At 33.3% G+C, this 27,799-nt stretch overlaps 1 protein-coding gene across 1 annotated transcript in view; it reads right to left on the reverse strand.

The window, feature by feature from the left end:
* Nucleotides 1-17,904: 17,904 nt before the first annotated feature.
* LOC119085164 (homeobox protein aristaless) overlaps nt 17,905-27,799 on the reverse strand; it is a 40,992-nt gene continuing 31,097 nt past the window's right edge. The window contains exons 3-5 of the mRNA XM_037195462.1: nt 26,375-26,420; nt 18,781-19,043; nt 17,905-18,538 (exon numbers count right to left, since the gene is read on the reverse strand). Of these exons, the coding sequence (XP_037051357.1) occupies nt 18,163-18,538; nt 18,781-19,043; nt 26,375-26,420 (685 nt within the window). The 3' untranslated portion in view covers nt 17,905-18,162. The remainder of the gene's footprint in view (nt 18,539-18,780; nt 19,044-26,374; nt 26,421-27,799) is intronic.

The following is a 27,799-nucleotide window of genomic DNA, read 5'->3' on the forward strand; positions in this document are numbered from 1 at the left end:
TTGAGTTATCGCGGTAACAAGTGTACGGATGTTTTCTGTATTTAACGTTTTAAGCCAATGTAGAACATTTTCAAAATATCATATTGAACTTGTCGTTTCGGACGTTTAAGGTTATTTTGCATAAACCCTGACTTTCAGTCAAGGGAGTAAACGAAAAATTTAATCATATTACAGTCGAAGAAATATAAGAAACTGGCAATACAGTCCAATCAATGCTATTTATCCCACATTCATTACCAATGTTACGATATTTATGTATGTATATGTATTATAACTTGTAAATCGCATGTGGATTAAATAACATCGTTGAAAAAACCGAAATCTATTTTTCTTCGACTGTAAATGCAAAATATTTTTTAAGAATTTGTAAGAATTTTTTAAGAATTTTTTAAGAATTTTGTAAGAATTTTTTAAGAATTTTTAAGAATTTTTAAGAATTTTTAAGAGTTTTTTAAGAATTTTTGAGAGATTTGAGCAATTTTAGAAATTTTTAAGAATTTTTAGAATTTTGAGAACTGAAATTCCCAATAATAAGCCCGAACAAATCAAATGTTGAGTCGTCTTTAGCTGCTGTGGAAACTAATTTTTACTTTTATTTCTCCCAAATTTTGTATTTATGAAGGACGAGGATCCGTCACTTTATTTTCTGAACTCTATGTTCGTTCAATACATCTTCACATGCCAAGCAATTACCTCCCGTTAAATAATGGAAAAGAATGTTGAAGAAAAAAATGAACGATACGTCTAAAAGGTAATCCAATTGCATACACAAAATAGATTAGCTCTGCGTGAATTTCTTATTAATACAAAATAAACGTAAAAAAGCAAACAACCAAATCCAATAAACGAACAAATCGTGCGTTACGTTACGAATTTTAATTAAATAATTCCCAAGAACATAAATACTCATCCATAAATGAACACACAAAAACAAAAGCATATTTAATACGTTAAAATGAAGACGAAGAATTGAAACAGAGAAGGTAGAGAGGAGAAAAAAAAATAACTGAAATTAAAATCGTTTCAGTGATTCATAATTTATGCAATAATAACAATAAAAAAAATTAAACAATTTTAATATCAATAACGTCAAACCTTAGATTTCTTTTCTTTTTTTTTTCATATTTTTACTCAATTTAAAATGCCTATTTTAGTGTGTGATTTACGATAAATCGCAGCTGGATACGCGATTTGGTTGAAAACGCAATTTTTAAATTATTGAAATACAACACGAAGCAAATAATAATCATTTTGTGTGTGTGTTGTATAAACTGCACACTCTACTCACAGTTTTAGAGCATTTTGTTATATGGCTTTTCTAATTACCATAACCAACGGTTATATTTGAAGTGTGATTGGATAATAAGGTAATTAACACAAATTTAACTGTTTTATTAGATATAGTGTGGATAGAGTGAGAGCTTTCGGTTCGGAGGCTTACAATATACGACCAAATCGACCTATCGCGGTCAATATTCGCATAAAATGTTCCAATAAAATTTACTGAGCTTATTGCCTAATAAAAATTTGATTACAAACTAGGCCTGTATGCCATACATTATCTGTATACCCCATACAGTGTATGGGGTATACAGATGATGTACCGAAATATCAACAAAGTTGTCATTAACATGAACTACAGGCCGACTCTAATTTATCAAACGACATTTTATTGTAGCTTTATTATCGGATCTATTACTTCATTCGATCAAACAAGTTTAAACGGATTGATTTGAAATCTATTACTTCGTTTGTTTTAACATGATATTAGCTCGCATTAGTCACAGTCTGTGGTATGTTTTTATTGTCGCTAACAGATGAATATTATTGCAATATCAACTTGATTGTATGTGGACTTCAAAAAAATTTCAATCAGACCATTTTAATGGAGTCGTCAGTAAACAAACTTTTAACCCGGTTTAAACGTAAAGATTTCAACTGTAATAAGGGGTATAAGCTCTTTTGTTTATACAGACCAGATTTGAAACAGATGACGCAGATTTATGTCTAAATTTCGATGACGTCGACTGTATTTTCAATTTATAAACTTTTTGGTTTCGGAAATACTTGACATATCTTCGAATTCGATGAAAAAAATGTTTGGCTGGCACTTGGTGAGTGATGTTGGCTTAGATGAAGAGCCGGAGGCCAATCAAATTTCAAAATGACATTTGCGACCGAAACAAGATTCTCGCCTTGAAATAAGGCTCGGATCGGGTTCAGATTGACTTGATTAATTTCAGCTTGACCCGAACCAGATTTCAACCCGAAACTAAACGAATATTTCAGATTCGACCCGAAATTCACCTGAACCAGAAAATTTTCGATTTCGGATTCAACCCGAACCTGAATTAGTTCCACCCGAAAATTAATCTTTACTTTCAAATTCGAGTCGTAAAAATTTGTGATTTGTGGTGTAAAGATTTCGGGCTACCCGAACCCGACCAAATTCATTCTGAAAATTTAAGGTTCCGGTCAAACCTGAAAGTTCCGGTTCGGGTCAGATTCGTCAGGTTTGGAAATCGAAAATTTGAGTTTCAGGTGAAATTCGGGGACTAGTGCCAAACATTTACATGTCTCAGTGTGAGAAAGTGCACTTAGTGCAGGTCTCGTACTTCGTTTGTTCTTGGACAACACCACTGAAATTGGCTAAATTTCGAGATTTTTATGGAAGTTGATAGAATCTTCATTCATTTAAAAATAGGAACTGCATGTAACCCCAACTGCGCACTATTCGAATGGCCCCTGAAGCTATTTTTCAATCTTATTTGTGTATGGTTGAACCTAATTAGTACATTTTAAATGTTTGATATGTAAACAATTTTTCACATATCTTCGTCTGGTTGTGCATGTACGTACGACGTACGTGCATATATAAATATCCTATCAAATTTATGAACAATTTTTTTTTATCCTCTCGTCCAACATAAAAGAAAAGAAAAAGAGAAACAAAGAAGTAAAGAAACTTAAATTGAATCTGTCCATCAGACTAATGGCGCTTGATTACTATTTTGCTGCAGGGTTGGTTTCAATCTGTGTGTAAGTTTATGGAGAAAAGAGTATCAAAAGTAATTCATTATGCCTGCCAATGTGAGAATATCGAATATCGTTGCCTCTGCATTTTGTTTGCATTATAAATTGATTTTAAATAATTGCATACAATATTTGCCATTTTGTTATTTGATTTATTGAAATTCGTTTCGTTTTTCTTTCTTTCGTTTCTTACCATTTCTTCCACATAAATAATAACAGTTATTTATAATGCACATTGTGTAGTATATCTGGCAAACGAAAAAAAAAATTGAATATTTATATGCATTCATGCAACATATATTACCATACCAATACCACATTATAATGGATCTATACAACACTATGCGATTATTCCCTTGACGCAAAATCAGGGTCTCACCACAGAAAATCACTTGAGTTTAAGTTCGTACAAGGATTGTAGCCTTACACATGAAAAAAAATCGTTAACCTCTGGAACAATGTCGATTTCGTTTCTATATCTGATACTAAACAATACCCTAAAACTTCATAATTGATAAAAATGTGACTCCAAGTCGCGCAGCGCAATCTAAAATGTATGCGTTACCATGCGTTTCTATGCGTTGGCATACGCTTCTATACGTTACGAACCGTTTCTCATACGCTTCTATGCGTTAGCATACGCTTCTATGCGTTAACATACGCTTCTATGCGTTAGCATACGCTTCTATGCGTTAACATACACTTCTATGCGTTAGCATACATTTCTATGCGTTAGCATACACCTCTATGCCTTAGCATGCGCTTCTATGCGTTAGCATACGCTTCTATGCGTTAACATACACTTCTATGCGTTAGTATACACTTCTATGCGTTAGCATACACCTCTATGCGTTAGCATGCGCTTTTATGCGTTATCATACACTTCTATGCGTTAGCATACACCTCTATGCGTTAGCATGCGCTTCTATGCGTTAGCATGCGCTTCTATGCGTTAGCATACACCTCTATGCGTTAGCATACGCTTCTATGCGTTAGCATACGCTTCTATGCGTTAGCATACGCTTCTATGCGTTAACATACATTTCTATGCGTTAGCATACACTTCTATGCATTAGCATACACCTCTATGCGTTAGCATGCGCTTCTATGCGTTAGCATGCGCTTCTATGCGTTAGCATGCGCTTCTATGCGTTAGCATACACCTCTATGCGTTAGCATGCGCTTCTATGCGTTAGCATACGCTTCTATGCGTTAGCATACGCTTCTATGCGTTAGCATACGCTTCTATACGCTTCTAAGCGTTAGCATATGCTTCTAAGCGTTAGCATACTCTTCTAAGCGTTAGCATACACTTCTAAGCGTTAGCATACGCTTCTAAGCGTTAGCATACGCTTCTAAGCGTTAGCATACGCTTCTAAGCGTTAGCATACGCTTTAACAAATGTAAAGAAAGACGGTACTCTGATTTATGCGGAACGAACAGAGGGAATGGAACGAACAAAGCTCACGATTTTCAAAAAACCATTGAAAAAATTTTCAGTGAAGGGACCTGGCCCACCCAAGTGTTGGGACGTAGTTGTTCGTGGTATGGAAAGTGGTAAACCAAATAAAGGAATATTCACATTACGTTGATTTGTTTTTCATTATGAAAATTATGGTCATTATTAATTTCTTTGTTTTATTCATCATCTCATTATATGATTTGTGCTGTATGTACTGTACAATTGTTACTTTTTCGCAATAAATTCCTAATCTGAGTGAATGCAGCATAATAAGACTTTAAATTGACTCGGTGTTTAACTACACTTCCTACTATTTTATTTATTCATCACATTCCAGCGTTACGTCACTTAATTAACGTTCCAGATTTGGAATTTGTTTGAAAATCTTAGTCTAAACTAGTACTTGATACAGTACACGTTTCAATCATCACCAATCCAAATGTTAAAACGTAAAGCGACGACGAATAAATCGGGCTTTATCTTGAGCGAACTCGCACTTAATAAATCACTGGTTGACATCACTGACATACCGTTACGCAATTTATGAATGATCCCTTACAACATAACTCAAATTAAAACTATTGAAGTAACAGATTTTGCATTTATTTCTGCATTTCTAATGGAAATGTATCTACTTCTGATGAGATCTGTTGGTTCGAGGTGAAAGTGACGATCTCATAACCATGTACTGCACTTTTTCCGTTCCTGTAATATTTCCCAGTTGATTCGAACTGAATTTGTTTCTCAATCTGATAAGCAATGTCAGACCCAAGCCACGACACAATAGATACTTAATCGGATAGATCATTAACATTTTTTAAGGTCATCTTAGCGATGCAAAAAAGAAGCTATATAAGACCCCTATATATAATTTGTAGAGGTCTCCGTGGACATTCCATCAACATTTTTATGAAAAATGTCAATCGCGCTGCAAAAAACCCAACTTGAACAAAAAGTGAAAAAATTCCTTGCAAAATCCAAATACAATAACCAAAAGCTTTGCAGTTATGCGATCGGAATATTTTGGCTAATTCATTTCGGAATTCAAACGACAAATGTATATGGACGTTAAGCGAAAATTAGAAAAAGAAACTTGTTTCTGTTTTCGTAATTAAGATGAAAACATTTCGGTTGATCATGTATACATGTCAGATTGATCAATAGCAAACCAGATAATATAGATGTGTATTTCCTAAATGATTCTGTTGTTGTTGTTGTTGTCGCTGTTCTTACTGCTGCCGTTGATGATGCCGTCGCGGGTCTGCGTTTCCATTGGTACAAAAACGATTTTAATGTTCGAAATCGACTTAAAAATGTATTGTTTTTGTCACTTGATCATCTTAATATAAATGTTACTTAAATGTTCAATTAGACGTGACTCGTTTGGGTTTTTTTTTGCTCTTATTATCTCGTTGCCTATTTATAAATGCGTTACAATTTCATTCGGAAATTTTTAGTTGAATTTTTAATCATGGGAAAATTGATGTTTTATCGATCAATTTCGTTTTTAATTCGTTGCACGAGACAGATACAATACTTATGATATCACGTGAGTCTGCATAGTTTGAGTAAATTTCTTTTGCGATACAGTAGTTTAAGATGATCTTTTCTTCAAACTATCTCAATGAACATGTCGTTCCAGCACAGCCGAAATTGACAGAGATAGGAACTTTAATTCGCCCTAGCTTCCAATAAAGCACGGTGACCCCATATTCAGCTAGGAATTTTACCCTATTTTTAGGAATTCAATTCTTAAAAATTTCAGAATTTTTTTTAAAAACTTCCCTAAATTCTTAAATTAAGAAATTTAAGAATTTTTAAGAATTAAATTACTGGCTTGGATCGAATGTCTTAAAATGACTATCAGAATCTATTCCCAAAATGGACAACAATCTAAATAAACGTTTAAGAGTTTTCTCTCTAACTGGAAGTAGCAAACAATAAAAACTAACAAAGCAAAGAAGGATTGATCATTCAAATCGGTCAATTTACGTGTAAGGTCACCTGGTTTAAATATTTATACCTTGGCCAAATGACCACCGATTTTAAATGTTAGAATCTCTAATTGTACTGTTCCGCAGTCTACGACAAAATTTTTTTTCGTTTAATTGGACACGCGCTACGTCCACTATGCCGTGTGAGTAATCATGGACTGTATATAAATTGCTAATCAAGTAATAACCATGAAGGCGCTGTGTGTGTGATTGTGCTAATCAGCAAGGTAAAAAGGAAGCTTGGATTTTCATGCATATTTGATGTGATCCATTCCATGTAATATGAGCTAATCGTAATCATTTGAATACTGATACTGATTATCCAGTTCTTATTATTGCGAATTTTAATTCTGACAATTCCGAAAAATTCTGAAAAAGTTCCAAATATTCGGAAAAGCTCCGAAAATTCTGAAAAGCTTCAAAAATTCCGAGAAATCATTGAAAAGCTGAGAAAATTCAGAAAAAAATCTGATTTTTTTAGAAATATTCGAAATTTTTCCGAATTTAACCAATGAAAGTCTACACTGTAATCGACCGGTGGTACAAAACTTTATTTTACCTGGAAGCCAGACTAATTCCAGGGGTGGCGTTATCTAACATGCAACAAAATAATTTTTTACTCACAAAAAGAGCCTGAGCTCAGAACAAGTAAAGTTCAATCGAAGACGAAACAAACAGAGTAGAATCACTCTTCCCTTTCCCATGGTACGCGTGGAGCGAATGTGGAGACAATTTGCCATTTCGACCTCCGGATCCAGTGGCGGTCAGAGGTTAGCGTGGTCTAACCATCTTCAGTCGCTTCCACTGGTCCGTTACACTTTCATTGAATTTAACAACTATCTTTAACTAATCCTTTCTAGAGAACACAAAGATCCGTTAACGCAAACATCGTCACATTTCGCCATTTCCGATCCACAACAGATCGATGTCTCGCTGTATTCAATATAGGGGTACTTTGACTTCCTCGTTCTGATTTCCACCCAACTCAAGACTCTGGATTATTAGCAGAAAACAAAAAATCTATTCAATTAACTGTCACGCATCGTCGATCGCAAGTACACGAAAGGAAACTTATGTTATAATATGTTCTCGTAGATGGTTTGTTTAATTTAATTTCTATATTTATTTTAGCAAGGCAAGGTATACATAATTCACTCAGGCATAGATGAAATTAACGTCAACTCGGTATAAATTCGATTGTTTTATATTTTGTTGCTTTTATTTTTTTCTTCATTTTTCATTTTGTAATTTAATGACACGCAACAGCAGCTGCTAAATGTTTCTGAACGCAATGAAAAATTATTTCTACCTTTTATGTGTGTTGTGTATACATTAATGTTATGTTATACTACACATAGCAATTCGATTTTAATTTAATATTATTATTTTGCTATGTCAAATCAAGCAAGGTGTTTATTGATCTAATTTGTTCGGACTGTTTTTTTTTCTTCATTCATTCGTTTGTTTCGCTCGTAGATATTCAAAACTTTTTTTTTGGTTTCCGTTTTGCAGTTTTGTATTTTCTTTTTTTCCGTTTGTTGATTTATTTATTTTTTTGATTGTTATACCCATTATCGACTGTTTGTTAAAACGCAATCAAATGAAAAACTTTAATGAAATTGGTTATTCGCTGCCATTGTTGTTTAATTGAAATTAGCTGTAAATTTGATTAATTTGAATTTTCAATTAGTTTCATCTTTTGAAGTCTAAATGGAGAATCGATTTCAGCAACCAAGTCGGTCGGCCCATACAAAATCTGAAACGATTAAATAATTTGGATCGAAATTGTCGGCACGTGCAAACAATATCCTAAAAGAATGTAATTTTATGAAAACTGCTACGTTACGTCGACTAACTGTCTATGTTTTACCGTTTTCTCATCGCATTTCTGTAAAAGAAATTCAAAATATTTAGTGACAGGGGAGAATGACATTAGATCTGCCTCTGATTATGAACGCTCCCTCATCGAGAGGATCCTCGTGATGATTTTTTTGCTGTTGAAGAAACCATTTTTTTAGAAATCACTATTATCGTTCAGGATCAAAATAATGAGTTATGTCGTTTTGTAAGGACCACACTCATATATTGTGAACGCAGTCGATTTACACAATTGGCAAAATGGTACTTCAATCATGTGAAGTGGGATTCTGTGTAAGTTACGATTTGATGTGCGAAACAACCCCAGTTATTAACTAGTGATCAAAATAGCTATTTTTCACCTCTTCTTCTTCCATGTGGTCAACACAAGTTTTTTTTCTCTTTGTAACTGTCACTTTGTTTTGGTTTTGCAAACAGAAATAGTATGTTGTGTTACAAGTATTGTAATATTGATTTTTTCAGCACTAGACCTAAGTTTTCCTAAAATTGGGTCGTGTGCTGAAAAAATCTCATTACAATACGTGTAACACATCATGCTTTGTGCCAACCGAGAATTGAAATAGACAAGAGCACAAAAAATCATAATTTTCATTGTAAACAATCACTCTTCGAATTTGATCGATCACATTGCTTTGCATTTTCTCAAACGAATGCTGTAACAACTCATACAAATTCCATATCAACACTGCTTTGAGTGTTGTTATATCACATCAAACGAGCGCTGAAATAAGTCACTTTACAACACTAAAATGAGTGCTGAAAAGAGTCGTATTTCAATTCTCGGTGGCACAATAGTTATTTACATAACAAGAAATAAAAAGTTGAAAAGTGGATTTTATATTCTTTTGAAACCTGAACCAACTTTCTTGTTTTCCCTAGTTGTGTAATATGCCACTTTCGACCCTAGGGAAAACAAAAGCATGTAAAAACTCTTGTTCGCCCCATATAAACGTTCTCTCCTGCACTGTTATCAGAGAGATAGAGAGAGAGCGTCAACAAAACGTTATCTTGTTACCTATTTGAGTGTTAAGAGCGTACAAGTGTTTAGCTGTGGACATAAACCAAATACTATGGCGCCCAAGGGTGTAATCACTAGTAAATCAGTAAATCAAGTAAATCACGGTAAATCACAAAAAATTTTGAAAAATTTTTGAAAAATTTTTAATTGTCACTGGATTACATTTCGAAGTATCGTGGCCGTAAACATATAGGATAAATTTCATGAACTAATACAAATTGAAGTAAATAGATTCAAATTTAGTAGAAACTTCATTTTTGATTTACTTGATTTACTGTGATTTACCGTGATTTACTGAGCTAGTAAATCAGTGATTACCCCTCGATGGCGCCACCTCTTTTAATTCAAATGAAATGCTCATTGTGTCTTCAATAACAAACGAATCTGGAACATCGAAAACGGCCACCATAGAAATACTGAAAACAATATGGCCGCCGTGTGGTAGAAAATTTTTTGATTTTACTTAAGTTCGTCGAAACAAAAACGGAATTAAAAAAAAAGGAAAATATATTTTCGTGGTCAGCGACAAAGGAATGGTTTTGATGTAGCAACTTATGTAATTATTATCGATGCACTGCCGAAAAAATGTACCTAAAGTGGAAAATTTTTTTGCCTTGCAGAGGTGTTTTAATTGTGAAAAATAATTGTGAAAATCAAGTAATTTTATAAATTAGAAAACACATTTCTGTTAAGTAAGGTTCAAATTAACCGTTAATCAACCTTCTTGCTGTATTCCATCTCTTGAATCCTGAGAATTATGTTCCTAAACATGCCCTATTTTTCGCTCAATTTTGGTTCTTGTCCGATGCTAAACCCTTGTACCCTCTTAATTTCAATATAAAATTGTAGTCGAAAAATGACATCGTTCCATTGAGTCGTATACTATGCACAGTGTATAACATGGTGCTGTTGTATAATGTAAAAAGACGTTGAGTCTTTGATTCCAATCATAGCTGTATTGATATGGTAACTGTGAGCTCGCTGCTCAATTAACCTGTCACATACATACGGCTATTCATTTGTTATCGATAACGACGACAAAAATAATGACAAGCTCTGGGTAATATGGTCCTTCATATAGTAAAATGCGAGTTAAAAAAATTGAAGTACAAGATTTGAAATCAATCTTTTAAAAATACTTTGATCGATGGAAGTAATAGACTATTAGTTACAGAACTCCAATTTTTGAATATTGAGCAACCAATTAAAATAATTCAAAAAATAAGTCCTTGAAATATAGCATGAATATAGCAATTTACAACAGCAGGCCTAAAATAAGGATGGGAAAATTTACTTGAAAAAAATTAAAACTTTAAAACGAAAATAATCAGAAAGGAAATGTGAAGACATTTTCCGGAAAATATATTTTTTGGCAAATATGAGAAAATCATGTATTTAGTTTATGTTCATTTTATGAAGGCGAATGAATGGGATACTTCACCTACAGACGAGGTAAGAGAAAACAGTGTACTATGGCAATAGGACCAAAAAGGTAAATTTTTAACCCAGATGGTGAAGTCGTCCGAGGATAGAGACGGATTACCGAACCTTTGTGTTTATTTTCACCAAAATTAGTTCAAGTTTTCGCGATATCACTCTTAAGTCAAATCATAATTTAGTTATAGATTCAATACCTGCTGTCTGCGCAAGGTTACCGAAAACACGAAATTTTCGTTTCAATAAAAGTTAATTGTTTGTCAATGAACCAATTATCCGAGTGTTCTTTATAACACAAATTGTTCTCAGAATAGAAGAAGAAGAATTATAATCCCACACAAATAACTTAACTTAATTCGAGAAAACGACAATAAAATCGTAAAAATCGCTAATCCCATTATAACCAAAAACCAACAATCCATAAATTTGTCAATGTGCAGAATTTCACGGTTTTATTTTTGGTGGGTGATTAGTGCCGGGAACGATCACACAAACTAAACTCCTGCCGAGCATTAGATTGAGAAAATCATCATGCTGTGATTTGAGGCACACGAAATTTTTATGTCCATTCATAAACAAAAGTTTTTTTTTTCTACTCACTCTGATCAGAAAAAGGAAATTATTAAAATTAAAACTTAATTTATTCGTAATAAAAATCATAAACGAATATCACAAGATTTTTTTATGAATTTATTACAGAAAAAAATATATTTTATTTTGTGATAATTTCATGTTATGAGTTGAGTTGATATGGAAATTCTGGTTTCGGTTGTAAGTATCACATTTATGACGACAAAATGTCATAAATTGCTCATTCCATTGTGCTCATAATAGCAGACAATTAAAGAAAGAAATTTTAGTTACATTGTGCCTAAGTTATGAGGTATGCGATTGACTAAGTAGAAATGTAATAGAGTTTTTCCATATTTTAGTACATTCTGTCATAAAATTACTGCTGTCAGTGCGCTTATTTCCATGTGAACCAACTTCATATGGTGACATTTGTTCTGTAATGACAAATGTGAAGTTGGTTCACATGAAAATAAGCCGCAGAAACTGAAGTACTATGAAAAAAATGTGGTGCATCTACAGGTCACTTGTCCCCTGGTGACCCCTTACAATATGTTTCACATGCTACATGCGTCGAAAACCGTACTTTTCACGTTTCAAGTACTTCTTTCGACGCCCTTAGCATGTAAGAATGAAAAGTCTCATGTTCGTGTGTTTATTGACGGCTTCGCCTCGGATCAACAAAGATCGCACGAAAACTCTACTTTTCATCTTTTTATCCCTAGTCATGTAATAAATATTATGTACGTATGACAAAGCGGTCGAGGCTTGCCGAGAATACGTGCATATTCTTTTTTATCGCCTAAGCGAAAACGAGACAACAAGATATGCGAATGACACTTTGACAATTTACAGAAGTATAATGTTTGTTTATATTAGGGTGTAGCGGTTTTTACAAAATGTGTTAGTTCTTTTAAGGCTCAGCCGGAAATCCACTCAGCTGGTCCATCTGATCATTTTATGGAAGATTTTTTTTTTTCAAACTTTGATTTTGTGCTGCCGCCAGATCGATTTTTGAAAATTTCGTCGTTTTCGGTCCACATCACATATATCGATTTTTTACGGTGGGCTCAGTGTACATAAAAAGTTGAGTCAACACGGTAATCTAATCTCCAGGCTTCACAGATTATTTTATAAAAAAGATCAAGTCTAAAAAATATTTTTTGAGTTCATGACTGATTGTCAAAGTTCCCCGATGGTGATTTTGAGACTTTAATCTCGCCTCGAAATTTGATGAAAATGTGCAAAAATGTCAATTAAACTTTAAATATGCTAAATGGACCGCGTTGAGTCAAATACAACATCTGATTTGAATTGGGACACCTAAATTTGATATTTATCTGACAAAAAGTTGTGTTTTTGGTACATGGAATATTGGTGGCGAAAGTCGAATTACCTCAAATCAATAATTTTTTAGCTTAAAATGTATTCCCAGCTTCTGACAAAGCGAAACCTTCAATTTTAAGCGTTTTCTAAGCTAATTTACAACATTAAATACATCAAAATTTGAAAATGTAAAGAGACGTAGCCACTGGCTCTAGAACTTGTCAACAGTACGTAAATTAGCTTAGAAAACGCTTAAAATTGAAGGTTTCGCATTGTCAGAACCTGGGAATACATTATAAGCTAAAAAATTATTGATTTGAGGTAATTCGACTTTCGCCACCAATATTCCATGTACCAAAAACACAACTTTTTGTCAGATAAATATCAAATTTAGGTGTCCCAATTCAAATCAGATGTTGTATTTGACTCAACGCGGTCCATTTAGCATATTTAAAGTTTAATTGACATTTTTGCACATTTTCATCAAATTTCGAGGCGAGATTAAAGTCTCAAAATCACCATCGGGGAACTTTGACAATCAGTCATGAACTCAAAAAATATTTTTTAGACTTGATCTTTTTTATAAAATAATCTGTGAAGCCTGGAGATTAGATTACCGTGTTGACTCAACTTTTTATGTACACTGAGCCCACCGTAAAAAATCGATATATGTGATGTGGACCGAAAACGACGAAATTTTCAAAAATCGATCTGGCGGCAGCACAAAATCAAAGTTTGAAAAAAAAAATCTTCCATAAAATGATCAGATGGACCAGCTGAGTGGATTTCCGGCTGAGCTTTAACAGAACTAACACATTTTGTAAAACCGCTACACCCTATTATATATCCTAGTTGAATAATTTTTTCGGGGAATCACACCGCGTATGCGATAAAATACTATTGTTTGTTATTAACAAAATAGTCGTCTTGACATCTCGACCATCTCGCTTTTTCAAAGTCTTATCAGATATTGGTCCGATTGAAAAACTGATTGCCTTACTGGACTCCTGAGATCATACGCTACAGATTGACTTTTGTCGAAAATCCGTCGAGTAAAAATGTAATAATTTTTCTGTTGACAGTTGTCATTTATACGCAACGATTTATACTCGATATGTGGGATATACTCAATATACTCGAGACTTGGAATACCCTTATTGATATATAACGTAAAGAGCATAAATACATTAGCGCTTATCTTACACAAATATTTCTTTGACGCAAACGATGCTAGTTTATTCAATATTGTATTTCTAAACTCACAGTACGTTTTCTACAATAAATTTCAACCACCACGTCATAATATTTGTTGTAAGAACAGATAATTGGCTACTAGTTAGTATCAGCAATCAGACAACAAATGATGTGATGGTACATTATCGTATCCCAATATATATGCAATACCTCACGGTCTCAATTCTCTTGTAATATGAGACTGTGAGTTGTCCGTTTTCGACACTTTGAGATTTTTATTTTCACAAGGGTACGCAATGATATACATAGTATATTACTGTACAAGGGAAGCAATTTGATATTTCGTATCAAGATGAGTAATAGTGTCCAAGGGCTTTAGCTCGAGTGTAGTATGACGTGTTCCTTTACAAAGGAGGAAAAGACTTTTCCCTAGGGACGGAAAGTCCATTTTCCCTCCCTAGTGAAGGAAAATTCTTAACGCATGATGTAGTTGTGAACGACTTAGAGAAGAGAATATGTAACCAAAGTAACGAACGTTTGTTGTTCTTCAAATTCAACAGATCAATAATAACATGCAGATAACATAATTTCTGAATTATTTGACTAAGTTACACTTACTTACATGTAGATAAACAATATGCAACTTTAATATAAAAAGCGATAAGATTTTTCTTAAATAAGTCAGTCAAGTTTGTTTCTCTTGTGATACGAACAATTAAAATAATTGGTCGAAGTCTTTTTGCCAATCGAAGGAAAAATACTAAATCTAGACAACAGTGAACGTATTACATCAAAATGAGATGTACTATGATTTTTGTGCTGGTCTTTGCGGTGATACATTCGCTCTACGCGCAAAATAGTTGCGATCAAACCTTGTGCAACAATGTGTGCGAAGAACAGAATATGAGTGGCAAATGTAACGGAAGCAACGAATGCGATTGTTCATATGGTAAAAAGTGTTCAGCAATGGAAACGGTGACTTGTTGGGCAGCTTGCAAAGCAACGAGATTGAACCTTAAAGGAGAGTGCCGTGACGATCAGTGTATATGCGAAGCTGATCTTGAAGTTTGTCCTCCATGGGACTGTCTGGAACAATGCTATGAAGATCCAAGAGCTAAAAAATGTTTATTTGTGACTCCGGATTTCTGCATGGAATATGGTCCTGTTCGAACATGCGCTTGTACTTGCTATGTTTGGGGAGAAGAAAGAAATCACGGTGTTCGCAAGTTCAATCATTTCCAATCAGTGAAGGCAACACAGAAAATTGAATCATTGGTCGGTCGAAAATGATGTTTAATATGTCCAATTTTCGATTATGTTTGTATTCGCAAAAAATAAATTAAGTTCAAAATAAATCACTTTAAACGTTCCGCATATGAAACGGTTTCATTTCAATTAAATAAGCTTCCAATATATTCTCTTTTTTTAAACTCAAAGGATGAAATGAACTATTCAACTCTGATTTTGTTGTTTTCCTTCCTCACCATCTGCCATTTGACGCTTCTTTTTAAATAAGTATTTTTTACTGAAATAGTACATTTCGTACCTAGGCCTAAAAGTCTTTTTTAGCTCGTGAGAAGTTTCCAGACAGAGCCGAAGGCGAAGTCTTTTTTAGAGTGTGAGAAGTTTCCAGGCAGAGCCGAAGGCGAGGTCTGGAATCGAATACGCTAAAACTAACTAAGACTTTTAGTCCGTGGTACGAATAGTATTTTTCATATTGGACGGAGAAAAAGTGCGACGAAGTCCTAGGTATGAAAAATATTTAAAGTTTAATTTTTAAGAGACGAAGTAAATATCTTTGTAAGTTTAATTTTGCTCGTCCACGCTTTAGACAAAGGGAACTTACGTCAAACTATCCCCTAAGTCAAATTCTCGCTATAAACGACAGCACTTTCGTGGAAATTTTTTTGCAATGACTTGCTCTATAACATAACAAATCCGGCTCCGGCCCTAACCATTCTTTGGACAAAAATTATCGTCACAACTTTGACTACAACAAATATAAAAAAATAGGGCCGTCGGAGAACTCTAAGAGGTGAGGCCGGCTATAGCCCATTATTTGAACGAAAATGATCGCCACAAATTCCTCTACACATATCAAATAAAATAATAATAATAACAACGAACTATGCTATAAACCAAGATAATGTACTTTCTACACATAACTTCTAAGGCCCATAACTCCCGTTAAATTTTTTTTTTTTCGAAAAACTCTAAAAGGAAGGTCAACTTAAGATAACGTCATAATTCTATGTTCCAAATTTCAAAAAATCTATAGAAACGTTTAGTAGTTGCTGGATCCCCTGGATCCCACTAACTAACTAAACAGGAACGTAGCCGTTTTCACCGAAATTTATTTTGTAGCAAATAGTTGATCTCCCAACTAAGATATTTGCGACGATTCATAGTTTGTATCAATTTATGTCTTGTCTTGTTGCAGATGATTCTCATGGGTATCTCATCTTTTGTAAACAGATTGTGTATAATCTGTTACTTCTTTTGTTTATGCTATCGCTTGTTGTTTCACAGTCACAAGGTTTTTTTTTCAGTAAATATCCGATAAATTTTGGTAAATTTCAGTAAATTCGGTAAATCAATTTACGAATAATAGGTCCTGGGCCAGTTCAAGACTAGTTATTAATTCCGATAAACATACGTGTACACTCAGGATACAAGAGGCGTTGTTAGCTCTTTTCTGGACCTGCGTTGTATAACTCGCTGCCGAACTAAGAAACGATAGATATTATGAAGACCTCAAAATCAGACTATCAATCGGTGAGAATTGAAATTAAATGCGTGATTGGATAATTTCTCACATTTCGGTAGTGGAAAAAACTTATAAAGACGTATAAACAGTTTTGATTGTTTGGGTGGATCAGCTGAAAAACAGCTGAAGCAAATTCATGCTCAAATTTCGCTTCCACTAACTGTATAAATTTCGGAAGTAAATGAAGTAATAATAATAAACTCAGGCCTTATACAGCAACTGTAAGGTTAAATCCGAGGGGTAACTCACTTCTAGATTAAATGGATTAAATGGATTAAATGGTATTAAATGGATTTAATGGATTAAATGGAATAAAAATTGGATTAAATGGATTAAATACGAAAAAACTTCATTTTACAAAATACTGTAAAAGTCTTAAAAATTGTTGATTTTGATCGAACCACGTACTACAACTCATACTACAATGTTAAAAAGCGAAAAAAATCCACTTTTAACAAAAAAAAAATTTCCCTTACCTCACGAGTACTTAAACGAGCTGGTGATCGTGCAAATCTATTTTTCGCAATTACTTTACAAATTTTTCAGGTGGGTAGCCTAATTATTTCGGTAAAACTAAAAAAAAATTTTTGGATTAAATGGATTAAATGGATTTAATGGATTTAATGGATTAAATGGATTAAATGGAAGTGCGTCACCCCTCGGTTAAATCTAATTAAATAAAGGCATAGACTATTTTTGGGAAAACATTTTCCCGAATTCTTCCACATTTTCCGTAGTTTTCCGACATAAATATCCGATAATTTTTTTAAAGGAAAATATTAGAAAATCTATTAAAATGTGAGAAAATTCAAGAAAATATTTTCCAAAAATTTTCCCTGAAACTTAAAGTAAATATCAGTTAACCCTCCACTACATGTAAACATTATTAAATTGTGACAGAAGACAATGGGAAAAAAGTGAAGGTGTTCTCGCTTATCCATTCTATTAGAGCCTCTTTCTGACAGTTAATGCGACGGACAGACGTAGTAAGTAGTTGTCTTGTGTAACATTTCCGAAGTGAAAGTCAAATAACATTTTCGTACACATTTATTTATCACAAACTTGTACATTAAATAAATTAATAAAACTCATAAACTAAAGAGAGGTATATTCATTATAACTTAATCGATTTAAAAAAAAAAACTTATACGCTGAATAAATTGCTTTGAGATGTCTTACATTTATACATGATGTATGAAGTCTAGTTATTCAATTTAAAAAAAAATTCTTCTGATTTTCATACAAAATTTTCATTAAAAATAATAGCAAGAAAAGAAAAGAAAAATGGATCAGTGAAATCAATCAAAAATTAAAACCATTTCTTTGTTCTTGTACATGCACATAACTTCACATACAAAATCAATCCGGACGGATACACAGGGCACAAAAAAAAAATGTTGAAATTTTTTTTACCAAATAAAAGAAAAACAACGAAAAAGGAAACTCATAACGAAAGAGAAAAGCTTGGAATATTAAACGAAATTCAACTAATTATATCACCGTGACCATTCTGTCGCAACATTTCCAAACGAAGTTCATGTTCTCTAGCCTTTAAACGTAGCGCTGCAATCGAAGAAGTTCTTCGATCGTCCGGCGGTGTTGTTGAACCGACTGCTGTATTCGCTGATTGTATCGATGGTGACAGTGGTGGTGATGCACCCAGAGAGTGATAATCACTTGTCGATTTGTGTGATTGCTGTTGTTGTTGTTGCTGCTGCTGTTGCTGTTGTTGTTGCTGCTGCTGTTGTTGATGCATTGAATGTTGGGCAGCTGATATATTTGCTAACAATGATTGAAATGATGCGCTTGGTGAATACAATGAACCTACTCCAGGTGGTAGAATCGGCGATGGGGGCGCTCTGCAATAAAACAAAATACGAAATTTTCTATTAAACGAGTGATACGGGATGTGAAAATAAAAAACGAAATTTAAATTAAACGCTTAATAACTACCACCTATTCTACGAGAGTCTTGTTGTTGTTGTTGGCATTAAAAAATTATTTAATTTTCCGTCCGTTCACACACCCATACACACATCCACATAACGCATAAATAAACTCGCGACACACCAATTTCGATTGTACAAATTGTTATTCTTACCTGTGAAATTGATGTAAATAAGCAGGTGGTAGAACGGTTCCTCCAGGTAAATGTGGGTAACGGAACGCCGCTAAACTGGCTGTATCGAATGGTTTTCGCAAATTAAAGCCTAAATGCGTGAATGGGTTCGGTGGTAGTGATGACGCAACAACTGTTGCTGATGGTACCGGTCCACCGCTTGGCAAATACGGATTGTATGGATGGCCGGCCGGACCGACCTTCTCTTGTTTGCGCCATTTGGCTCGACGATTTTGGAACCATACCTGTGAAAAGATTGAGAGAATGTTTGATGTTAATGAGATATTCAAAAGGTGAAGATATGTTCTCTTCGATGAATTAAACGAAAGCTTGGCTTTCATTACTAAGCTTAGACCTTAAATATTAAACTTAAGAATCCATTATGAGAGTGCACACTTTTGCCTCTACAAGCAATGAACCCACTGAACTTAGGCTACTGCCACCTTATATAGCAAATTATTATGCTAAAACTAAAGAAGTACAAGATTTGGTATCCAATTGTTGTATATGCTTTCTAAACCATGCATTATACCAACCGCACCAAAACCTCACAGATAGTATTAATCCAATCTCCGGTAAATAATGAACGAAAAATTATTGATTTAACGACCGTAAATTAATCACTAAACATCCAAACGAGCACGAAATAAATATTAAAAAAATAACATTTTGAAGCAGATAGGCCATAGGTTAATGATTAACGATTAGGAAGTGAGTTAATTAAATTTTCGTCGTCGTTTAACTTTGATGCATTAGAGGCAAAATTATTTATATTTTTCTGTAATACAAATTTTTTGTTTTCACATTTTTATGATTATGATTTATGAAAATTAATTTTGAAAACAAAAAACATACTCGTGTCGATCCATTATGGTAAAAGGTAGAGAAAGAGAGAGAGAGTGAGAAAGGGAGATATAACAAAACGTTAATGTTACATTGTTTCAGTCCGAAAAACGTTTTCGGTCTTCATAACCGAGTAGAGATGATGGTTCATTAGATGAATAAACAGCGGGAGGTGGTTTTAAATTTATAATATTTTAATAAGTAATTCGATTACCTGGCCATGGTCTATCTAACATGGCACAGTTGATATAGGAACAGGGTTTTATTTTGTCTACTTTTAAATATGTGTTTGGACACATGTGTTAATTTAAAAGAATAAGAAAGAAAGAACGAAAAAAAACTATCTCTAATTATGGTAATTTATTTTATGTTGTTTTTATGATCGCCTGTTTTAATAGACACTAATTTGATGGTTCTAGAATGTTTAAATTGAATAATGAATTAGTGAAAACAAATTTAAAAAAAAAATGAAGAAGAAAGATAATAAAGTGAAATGGTTGAGACAAAGCAATTTAAAGCGTAGGCGAATGTGAAACACTTAGTCTATCTATGGAAACCGAAAACAAATCGATCGTCGAATTCATTATTTTCATCTATATTTCGACACAATTGGATCATCTCACCTCGTTGGTTTCTAGCTTAGGAGACATCCATTAAGGACTTCCGCAATTCGGTGTTGTCTTTTCATACTTGTCTTAAATCTTTAACATCTCCAGAAATATGAATCAGTCAAAAAACCCTTAAAGGGTAAATGTGACGCAAGTTCTTTATTTTAATTACAAAATAACTGATATCGCTGAAGAAGGTTAAGGTGACATTGTGCGCCATAAGCAAAGGTTTTATCAACGAAAAATTGACCCAAAAAATTTTTGAAAGAAAATTTCATCAAAAGAAATTTGCGTCACAAGTGACAGATGATTCTAGTTTCTTCAGGTTTAAATTCGTTCAGTACATTTTTTAACCATTTCCCTAACAATAGGTTTCTCAACATCTGCCACTTGTGACACAAATTTCTTTTTGTAAAATTTTCTTTCACAAATTTTTTGGGTTGATTTTTTTTAAGGGTCATTGGAGCCAAGGGGGAGAAGTCAAAAAGTTGCTGTATACATTCCCTTAAAAAAAATTCAAAACTTTTTTGGTAGTGGACTTGCGTCACGCCCGCTTACGTGCGGACATGATTTCTAAGTGGTCAAATGTATGAACGACTCTGGAAGTAACAGGGCCTATTGGGAGTTTTTGTCAGTAATTTCGGTAATTGTTTCAGTAATTTCTGTGACTATAACTTTTGTGTTAGAAATTACCAATAGGCCCTGCTAAATATGGGGTACATCATAAATTTAACTTTAAGACGTCTTTATAGAGTTACAACTCTGCATGACAACACTGAATTGCAGACATCGCTTATGGATGGCCCCCCTTATAGTGCAGAACAATTTATTTTTAGGAAAATTGAAAATTGTTTTTCTAGCCGGAAAAGTCATTTCTAGGAAAACCTTTATAGTCGAAAAAATTCTGTTGTTCTGGAAAGTATGGCTTATTACCGATGTTTCATGGAAAAACTTTTTTTCACAGGAATCGGAATGAATTCGGTATTATTGTTCCCTCAAAAAGTGTCCCTGAAAATTCAACTTTGAAGCCATTTTTCCTGGTCATTTCCAATTCATTTTTCATCAGTGAGGTGTCATTCGAAATCTACATTCAAGTACTTTTGATTCCAGCTGGAAGGCTATGGTCCATGTTCAGGAGCCTGAGACATGGCCTGGGAAACTCATTTATGTCTTACTACGGATTATTTCTGTTTTTTTTTTCAGTATCAATATAAGACACGTAACTGAGGACATAACTATAATTTGGGATGCTAGATCCAGTGTTTCTTTCACAGACATTTCATCACTACTTCCCCTATCCTTCATTTCTCTTCAAGGATGATAGAAAGTTCCATTGTTTGGATGTTTTTGACGATTTTCCCTATGAAAATTGCAATTTACGAAAACTTTCTCGCATGACATATCTATTTTATTGGTACTGTTTCTCGATGAAATTGTTTTTGTGACTGTTTATAGACGTTACTTCTTTGTTCTAGACAATGGACATTTCTTACCTAAACAAAAACGTTTTAAGAGCGCTCACCTCTTGGCAATTTTCTAGCCTACATTTGTGCGCAAAAATATTCGTTTTTTTGATGATTTCTCTGAACCAAAATCTTTTTTTGAAATAGTAAAACCATTAAAGTATGCAAAAATGTGTTACTTTTAAAGGAAAAATTGGTTTGTGGATATTGACTTCTCCACTTGGAGAAACCTTTGCAAATGTGTAAATTTATATGTTTTACGAAGGTTTCTTTAAGCGGGTTAAGTTATCAACCACAAACCAATTTTTCCCTTAAAAGTAACACATTTTTACATGCTTTAATGGTTTTACTTTTTCAAAAAAACATTTTGGCTTAGAGAAATCATCAAAAAACGAATATTTTTGCGCATAAATGTAGGCTACAAAATTGCCAAGGAGTGAGTGCTCTTAAAATTCGTTTCATTCAGACATTATCATAAAGATAACTGGCTTAAAATTGAAATTTATCTGGGCACACAACTCCGACCGAGATTCTAAACATGCATAAATCCAGTTCCAGTATGTGTAATTATATACATTAATTAAATTAGTCTGCTAAATTTAAACCATATTCCCTACGGCTTAATTGCATTATAAAGAAAAAGAAGGAAAAAGACGAACGCAGGTAAATAAATTCTGCCCGTCATTCAATCGACTAAACTGGAAATAGTTTAAATTAAATTTGTTATTAACAAAGTGCTAAATACAGGTCAGTCAATTTTAATTAAATTCAAAATTAAAAACGCCCTCCAAATATAAAAAAGAAATAAGAATTCTTGATAAAGAAGCAGCAACAGCAGCAGCAAGAACAAGCGAAAGGAAGGAAGGATGAACATTAAAAAAAATTGTGTGTGCGCATGCATGATGATGCGATGGCAGAAATTTGTGTATACACATATCAATGTTCGTATATACAACATAATCTATAAATTGTTGCAGTTGAGTGCTTCTTGATTACAATAATAAAAGCACAAAGCAGCATTAAAATTCTCTAAACGGCAGTCGCTATTTACAAAAAAAGAAGGCAAGGTACAAACATTAATTGACTCTGTTTATCTAGATTAATATTATGATAAACTTTAAACGAAATGAGTCGAAGACATCAGTGTGTGGCGATGATTCTTCAATATATAATTTGAGTTAGACAGTGTTTGCTCAGGAGAGTCGACCGATACGTAATAATTATGTTTTTCATGTTTACCAGAGGACAGGGGCAACGCAATGAGACGATGTGAAGTGTATATGTGAGATTACAGTATTGCCGTATAACGACATCGAAATGAAAAATTAATGAATTGATTATAATTTTGTGCATTAAAGAGGTGAAGACGAAGAGCATTTTATAATTCAATGACGGGCAGCATAAAAGAAATATTTTATTTCTTTATCAATTCATTTTTGTTATAATTCACAAAAAACACACGGGTCGTTTAAAGTGTAGTCGCTGCAAAAATTTTTCTTTAATTTTGTTTCTTCTGCTGCATCAGAACTAGATTTTGAAATGCTATAACTTAGGTTCACTGAGACCAGAAATACTTTTCGTATTTGGTTCCTTATTTTCATACTTTGTTCACTTCGTATCGAAAATTGAACCATTCCATTGAACACAGAAATCTTCAACGGACAGTTATGCCCTTTATCCCTTATACTTATGAGAAAATATTTTCTTGAATATTCCCGAAATTTCGTTAAAACTTTCTAGAATTTCTCGATAAGCATTTTCACTGAGTCGAGAAATTTCAAGAAAATATTTTCTCAACAATAGTCACTCGACAGAGACGACCAAAATGAATAATGAGCTCTCTTACGTCGCACAGGGAGTTGCGGGAAATGTTAACTACTATCTAAAGGCAAGAATGTATTCGTAGCTTGCAACAAATTCGATCAAATTAACTTTTATTTTGTTTACTTTAATATTTTACCCAGAACATTTATTCAACAAATCTAGCATTAACAACAATAGAACATTGAAAAAATTCCTCGTTGATTGATTTTTTATTCTTGAAAAATCTGATCTCAGGAACCATGAAAATATGAGTGAACATAAACTATAGTCACAATGAATCTCGTTTTTCGACATACAAACAAAATAAGAATAAAAATTTAGTTTTCATAATTGCTGCTTAAAAAAATCATTTTATTCGAACGAATAAGTCGCCGTTGGTAAACGATCAATAAAATTTCAAATTTCACTAAAAATGCAGAAAGAAAGCTTTTTATAAAAGTGTTCAAAAATTCTGTGCCAATTACATCAGTGTAGACGTTCATATCGACTTGTCACTAAACACTCTCCTCTTTGAACGCACTCAAAACATGTTCGTTTAATATGGCATACAATGTAAATCACATGTACATCACATGTACATCAAATGTACATCTCCTGTGAATCAAATGTGACGACAAAAAATGTTTGATTAGCACGTACAGCAAATCTACGCAATATTTTGACACATCTACGCCACATCTAAATAGTTTAAGGAACATAGAATCAGGTTGCAATTGAGTTTCGACAAAAATAATTTTTAATTTAGGTGAATGTGAGCATGCAAAATGGCCAAATTTGCCTGATACGACACATTTGCCCATATGTGATCCGCACATTTGGCCTTATAATAACACAATATATTCAATTTTATTGCACATATCGGTGCATTTGGGTCCAAAGTATTAGGATGTGACAAAAGTTTGATGAAATTCATCGCTAATTGTGCAAATGTGACGATTAAACGAAATGTGATGTACATTTAATTCACATTTGAATGCCGAATGTGAAACAAATGCGGAATACATGTGAAACACATGCGAAACACATGTGAAGTGAATGTGTTTGTGAGAGCGTTTGGAGGATTCGTGTACAAATCTTACAAAAATACAACACTTTTGTTTGAAAGGATAGACTATTCGAATTTGAAATTATTTTTTGACGAACGAACAATGATTGCGCAGATAAGTAATTAAATGGAATTTTTATTTATTGGTTTTGAATTTATTCTTGCAACGTTCGAAGGAAACAGATTACTTTTTGAAAATTATTTACGAAATGCATTTTTTAATTGAATCACTTCTCGTAATGTCTAAAAGTCAGATTCAAATCGAATTTTTTCAAAATTCATGTTTGCTCATAACGGATCATGGGTCATCGTCATGGTAAACAGGAGAAAGAATTTAGAGTATTCTTCCAAGTATTTGATTAAAATTAGCAAAACATCACGAAATTTGAAGTGGACGTTGTAAAAGTACATAATAGGAATCAGGTAAATTTTATCCTATTTGGGCTCGCACGAATATATCATTCTTGTTTTTAGTTGAGTCTTAACATTTCCCGCAACTCCCAGTACTATATATTGCAGAAATGTATGGTTAAACCAATGAAGTCAAAGATTTTATTTTAATCTGACAAAAATAATTAGATCAAATCAAGTCGTAGATTCGATAACTATCGTAACGAATATTAAGCGAATTATTGCCGGAGTTTATGCTGTAGATATGATACGCGACACTTGCGATATGGGGCTCTAATGAAAGGTCTTCCAATCGTTTTAAAATGCTCTCGTCAATATCTATCTATGGTCCAAAAATTCACGATATTAGACAGTTTGCGCAAATGACATATAACTTATAAGTCAACTTATAACTTCGAAATTATAAGTTATAAGTCAGTCAGTTATCAGTTATAAGTTAGGTGGTTATAAGTCGTAAGTTATAAGTCGGCTACATATAAAGTGAAATTTATAAGTTATAAGTGAATTTTCAAAATCTCTCAAAAACGTCGAATTCACACTTTTTTGATACTTTTGGACGTTTCTGAGAGATTTTGAAAATTCACTTAGTTATAACTTATAATTCACTGACTTATAACTTATAAATTTCACTTTATATGTAGCCGACTTATAACTTATGACTTATAACCACCTAACTTATAAGTGATAAGTGACTGACTTATAACTTATAATTTCGAAGTTATAAGTTGACTTATAATTTATATGTCACTTGCGCAAACTGTCTATTGAACTATCGCATTATGTCCAACTTATAAATTGCATAAAACCTTTCGTCCACAACAGTCGGAGGCAGTGAAATTTGAACAGCTGAAGCAACTCCATACAGAAATTTGACTGCCTCTGACTGTACGTAAATTAATATGAAATACTATTTTTGGGAATTTATTTCTTAAAAATTCTACAAAATTCTTAAGCAGTTCCTAAGAATTCCTTAGTTTGTAAATGAATTGAATTTTTAGAATTCTGATTTTGTGTATAATGGCTTAATGCGCAGCGCAAAGAGAACAGTTGCAGTTCTTGTAAGCAACAATAAAGTAAAGAACTAAGCAATATTTATCCAAGAAAAAGTTCTATTTTCAACAAGTAGTTTGAATGTTAACTAAATCAAAAATTGCCTCAATTATCGATTTTATTAAAATTCTTAATTTTAAGTGTATGTACATTACATATGCAAAACGCCTTCATCCGGATTTCGTGGCATATTGCACAAATTAAGTTCACTTATTTATAAACGGATTATGCGAAAGCATTTTCAATTATGGGAAACAAACAGCCTTCTGGATAAAAATCAGTACAATTAAGCTACTATGCGATGGGTGTATATTTAATGATTGTCTATTTACCTGTATTCTAGCCTCTGTTAAGCCGATTTTCATAGCCAACTCTTCCCTGGAACGAAAAGCGAAAATGAATAAAAATGGGAAATTACCGTTAATTTCTTAAAATAACTTCATTTATTATTTGCGACCACGTTTAAGTTGGGGTTAGGGTTAAATATATATAGAGCAATTAGCATGTCTAATAAAGAAAAATTAATTATTACCCATCCCCAGCTATTAGCGAGGGCATGAATCTACAATAATATTTTCATTAAGGTTGCAAGGGAAAAAGAAATGAAATTGCAGCTCCACAGTATGTCGATTCGATAATCAGAGAATGGTAAAGCAATTAGCAATAAAATAAATGCACTGTTATGGGCGAGATATATGCAATTACATTCGACAATTATTTTATAAAAAGAAATGATAGCTTAGAGAATTGGTAGAATTTTTTAATGAGTACGTTGCCATTATTTCTTGGAATAATTTGAGAAGTGGTGTCAAACTCCCACTCCAACTGAAAGTCCGACCATTTTCAGAAGAAATCTTCTCAATTCACTAAGTTGTACAGAAACTCAGAAAAAATTGGTATTTGTTGAGCAAGGAGGAAAAAAAGCAAAATTCCTTCAAGAGAAGTCGAGTTGGAATTTGATGTTTCTCTTTAAGATAGAAACGGTCGAGTTAGGTCTCTTCGAGGAAAACGTAACGTACAAGCTAGTGAGAAAACGAGTGTCTTCCATCACTTAAATAATTTCATAACTTTCAACAACGTTTCGTTATAAGGAAAACGTTCGACCACTGTTACGATCTGAGAGAAAATTAAATTTGTTTTCCAACGTTTTACATTAATATGCAGTTCAAAAATACCATTTCTCATCATGCCACAGGCCATGGCAACAGTGTTACTTAATAAATGCTCTGAGAACACTATACCAATTTGCTCACGTACATGTCTAGCGAATCATTCATTTCAACTCCTCACCAACCTTGCTAACTTGTGGCCAGTCTGTGGTAAAGCTACCACGAAGCGAACGAAGCAAAACTTTCATAAGCCCAAACATACCCATGCTACTTCATTTTTCATCTATCTATAGATACGAAGAGCAATGTATCCACATTTGTTGAATTGTCAACCAACAGATGACTTAGTCATCATTGTACGTGGTTAATTAAAATGTTAAGCATTCATTACATCAACAACTACAGTCCCTAAACTTTAAAAATATTTGATTTCAGTATATTTAGCTAATCCTTCTGTCACATCTTTTGACAGCTTTTTACGTTTTAGTACGTTTTCTCTCCCAGCAGCAAAAACCCTATCCCAGTACAAAAAGTATATCGAATGCCGCAAATGCATTTAAAAACGAACATTCGTTGAAATACTTTTTTATCACACCAAATCTTTATCATTTTATACAAATATGTTCATCTTTATAATAACACAACATC

Source organism: Bradysia coprophila, unplaced genomic scaffold, assembly GCF_014529535.1.
Source record: "Bradysia coprophila strain Holo2 unplaced genomic scaffold, BU_Bcop_v1 contig_94, whole genome shotgun sequence".
Classification (NCBI taxonomy): Eukaryota; Metazoa; Arthropoda; class Insecta; order Diptera; family Sciaridae; genus Bradysia; species Bradysia coprophila.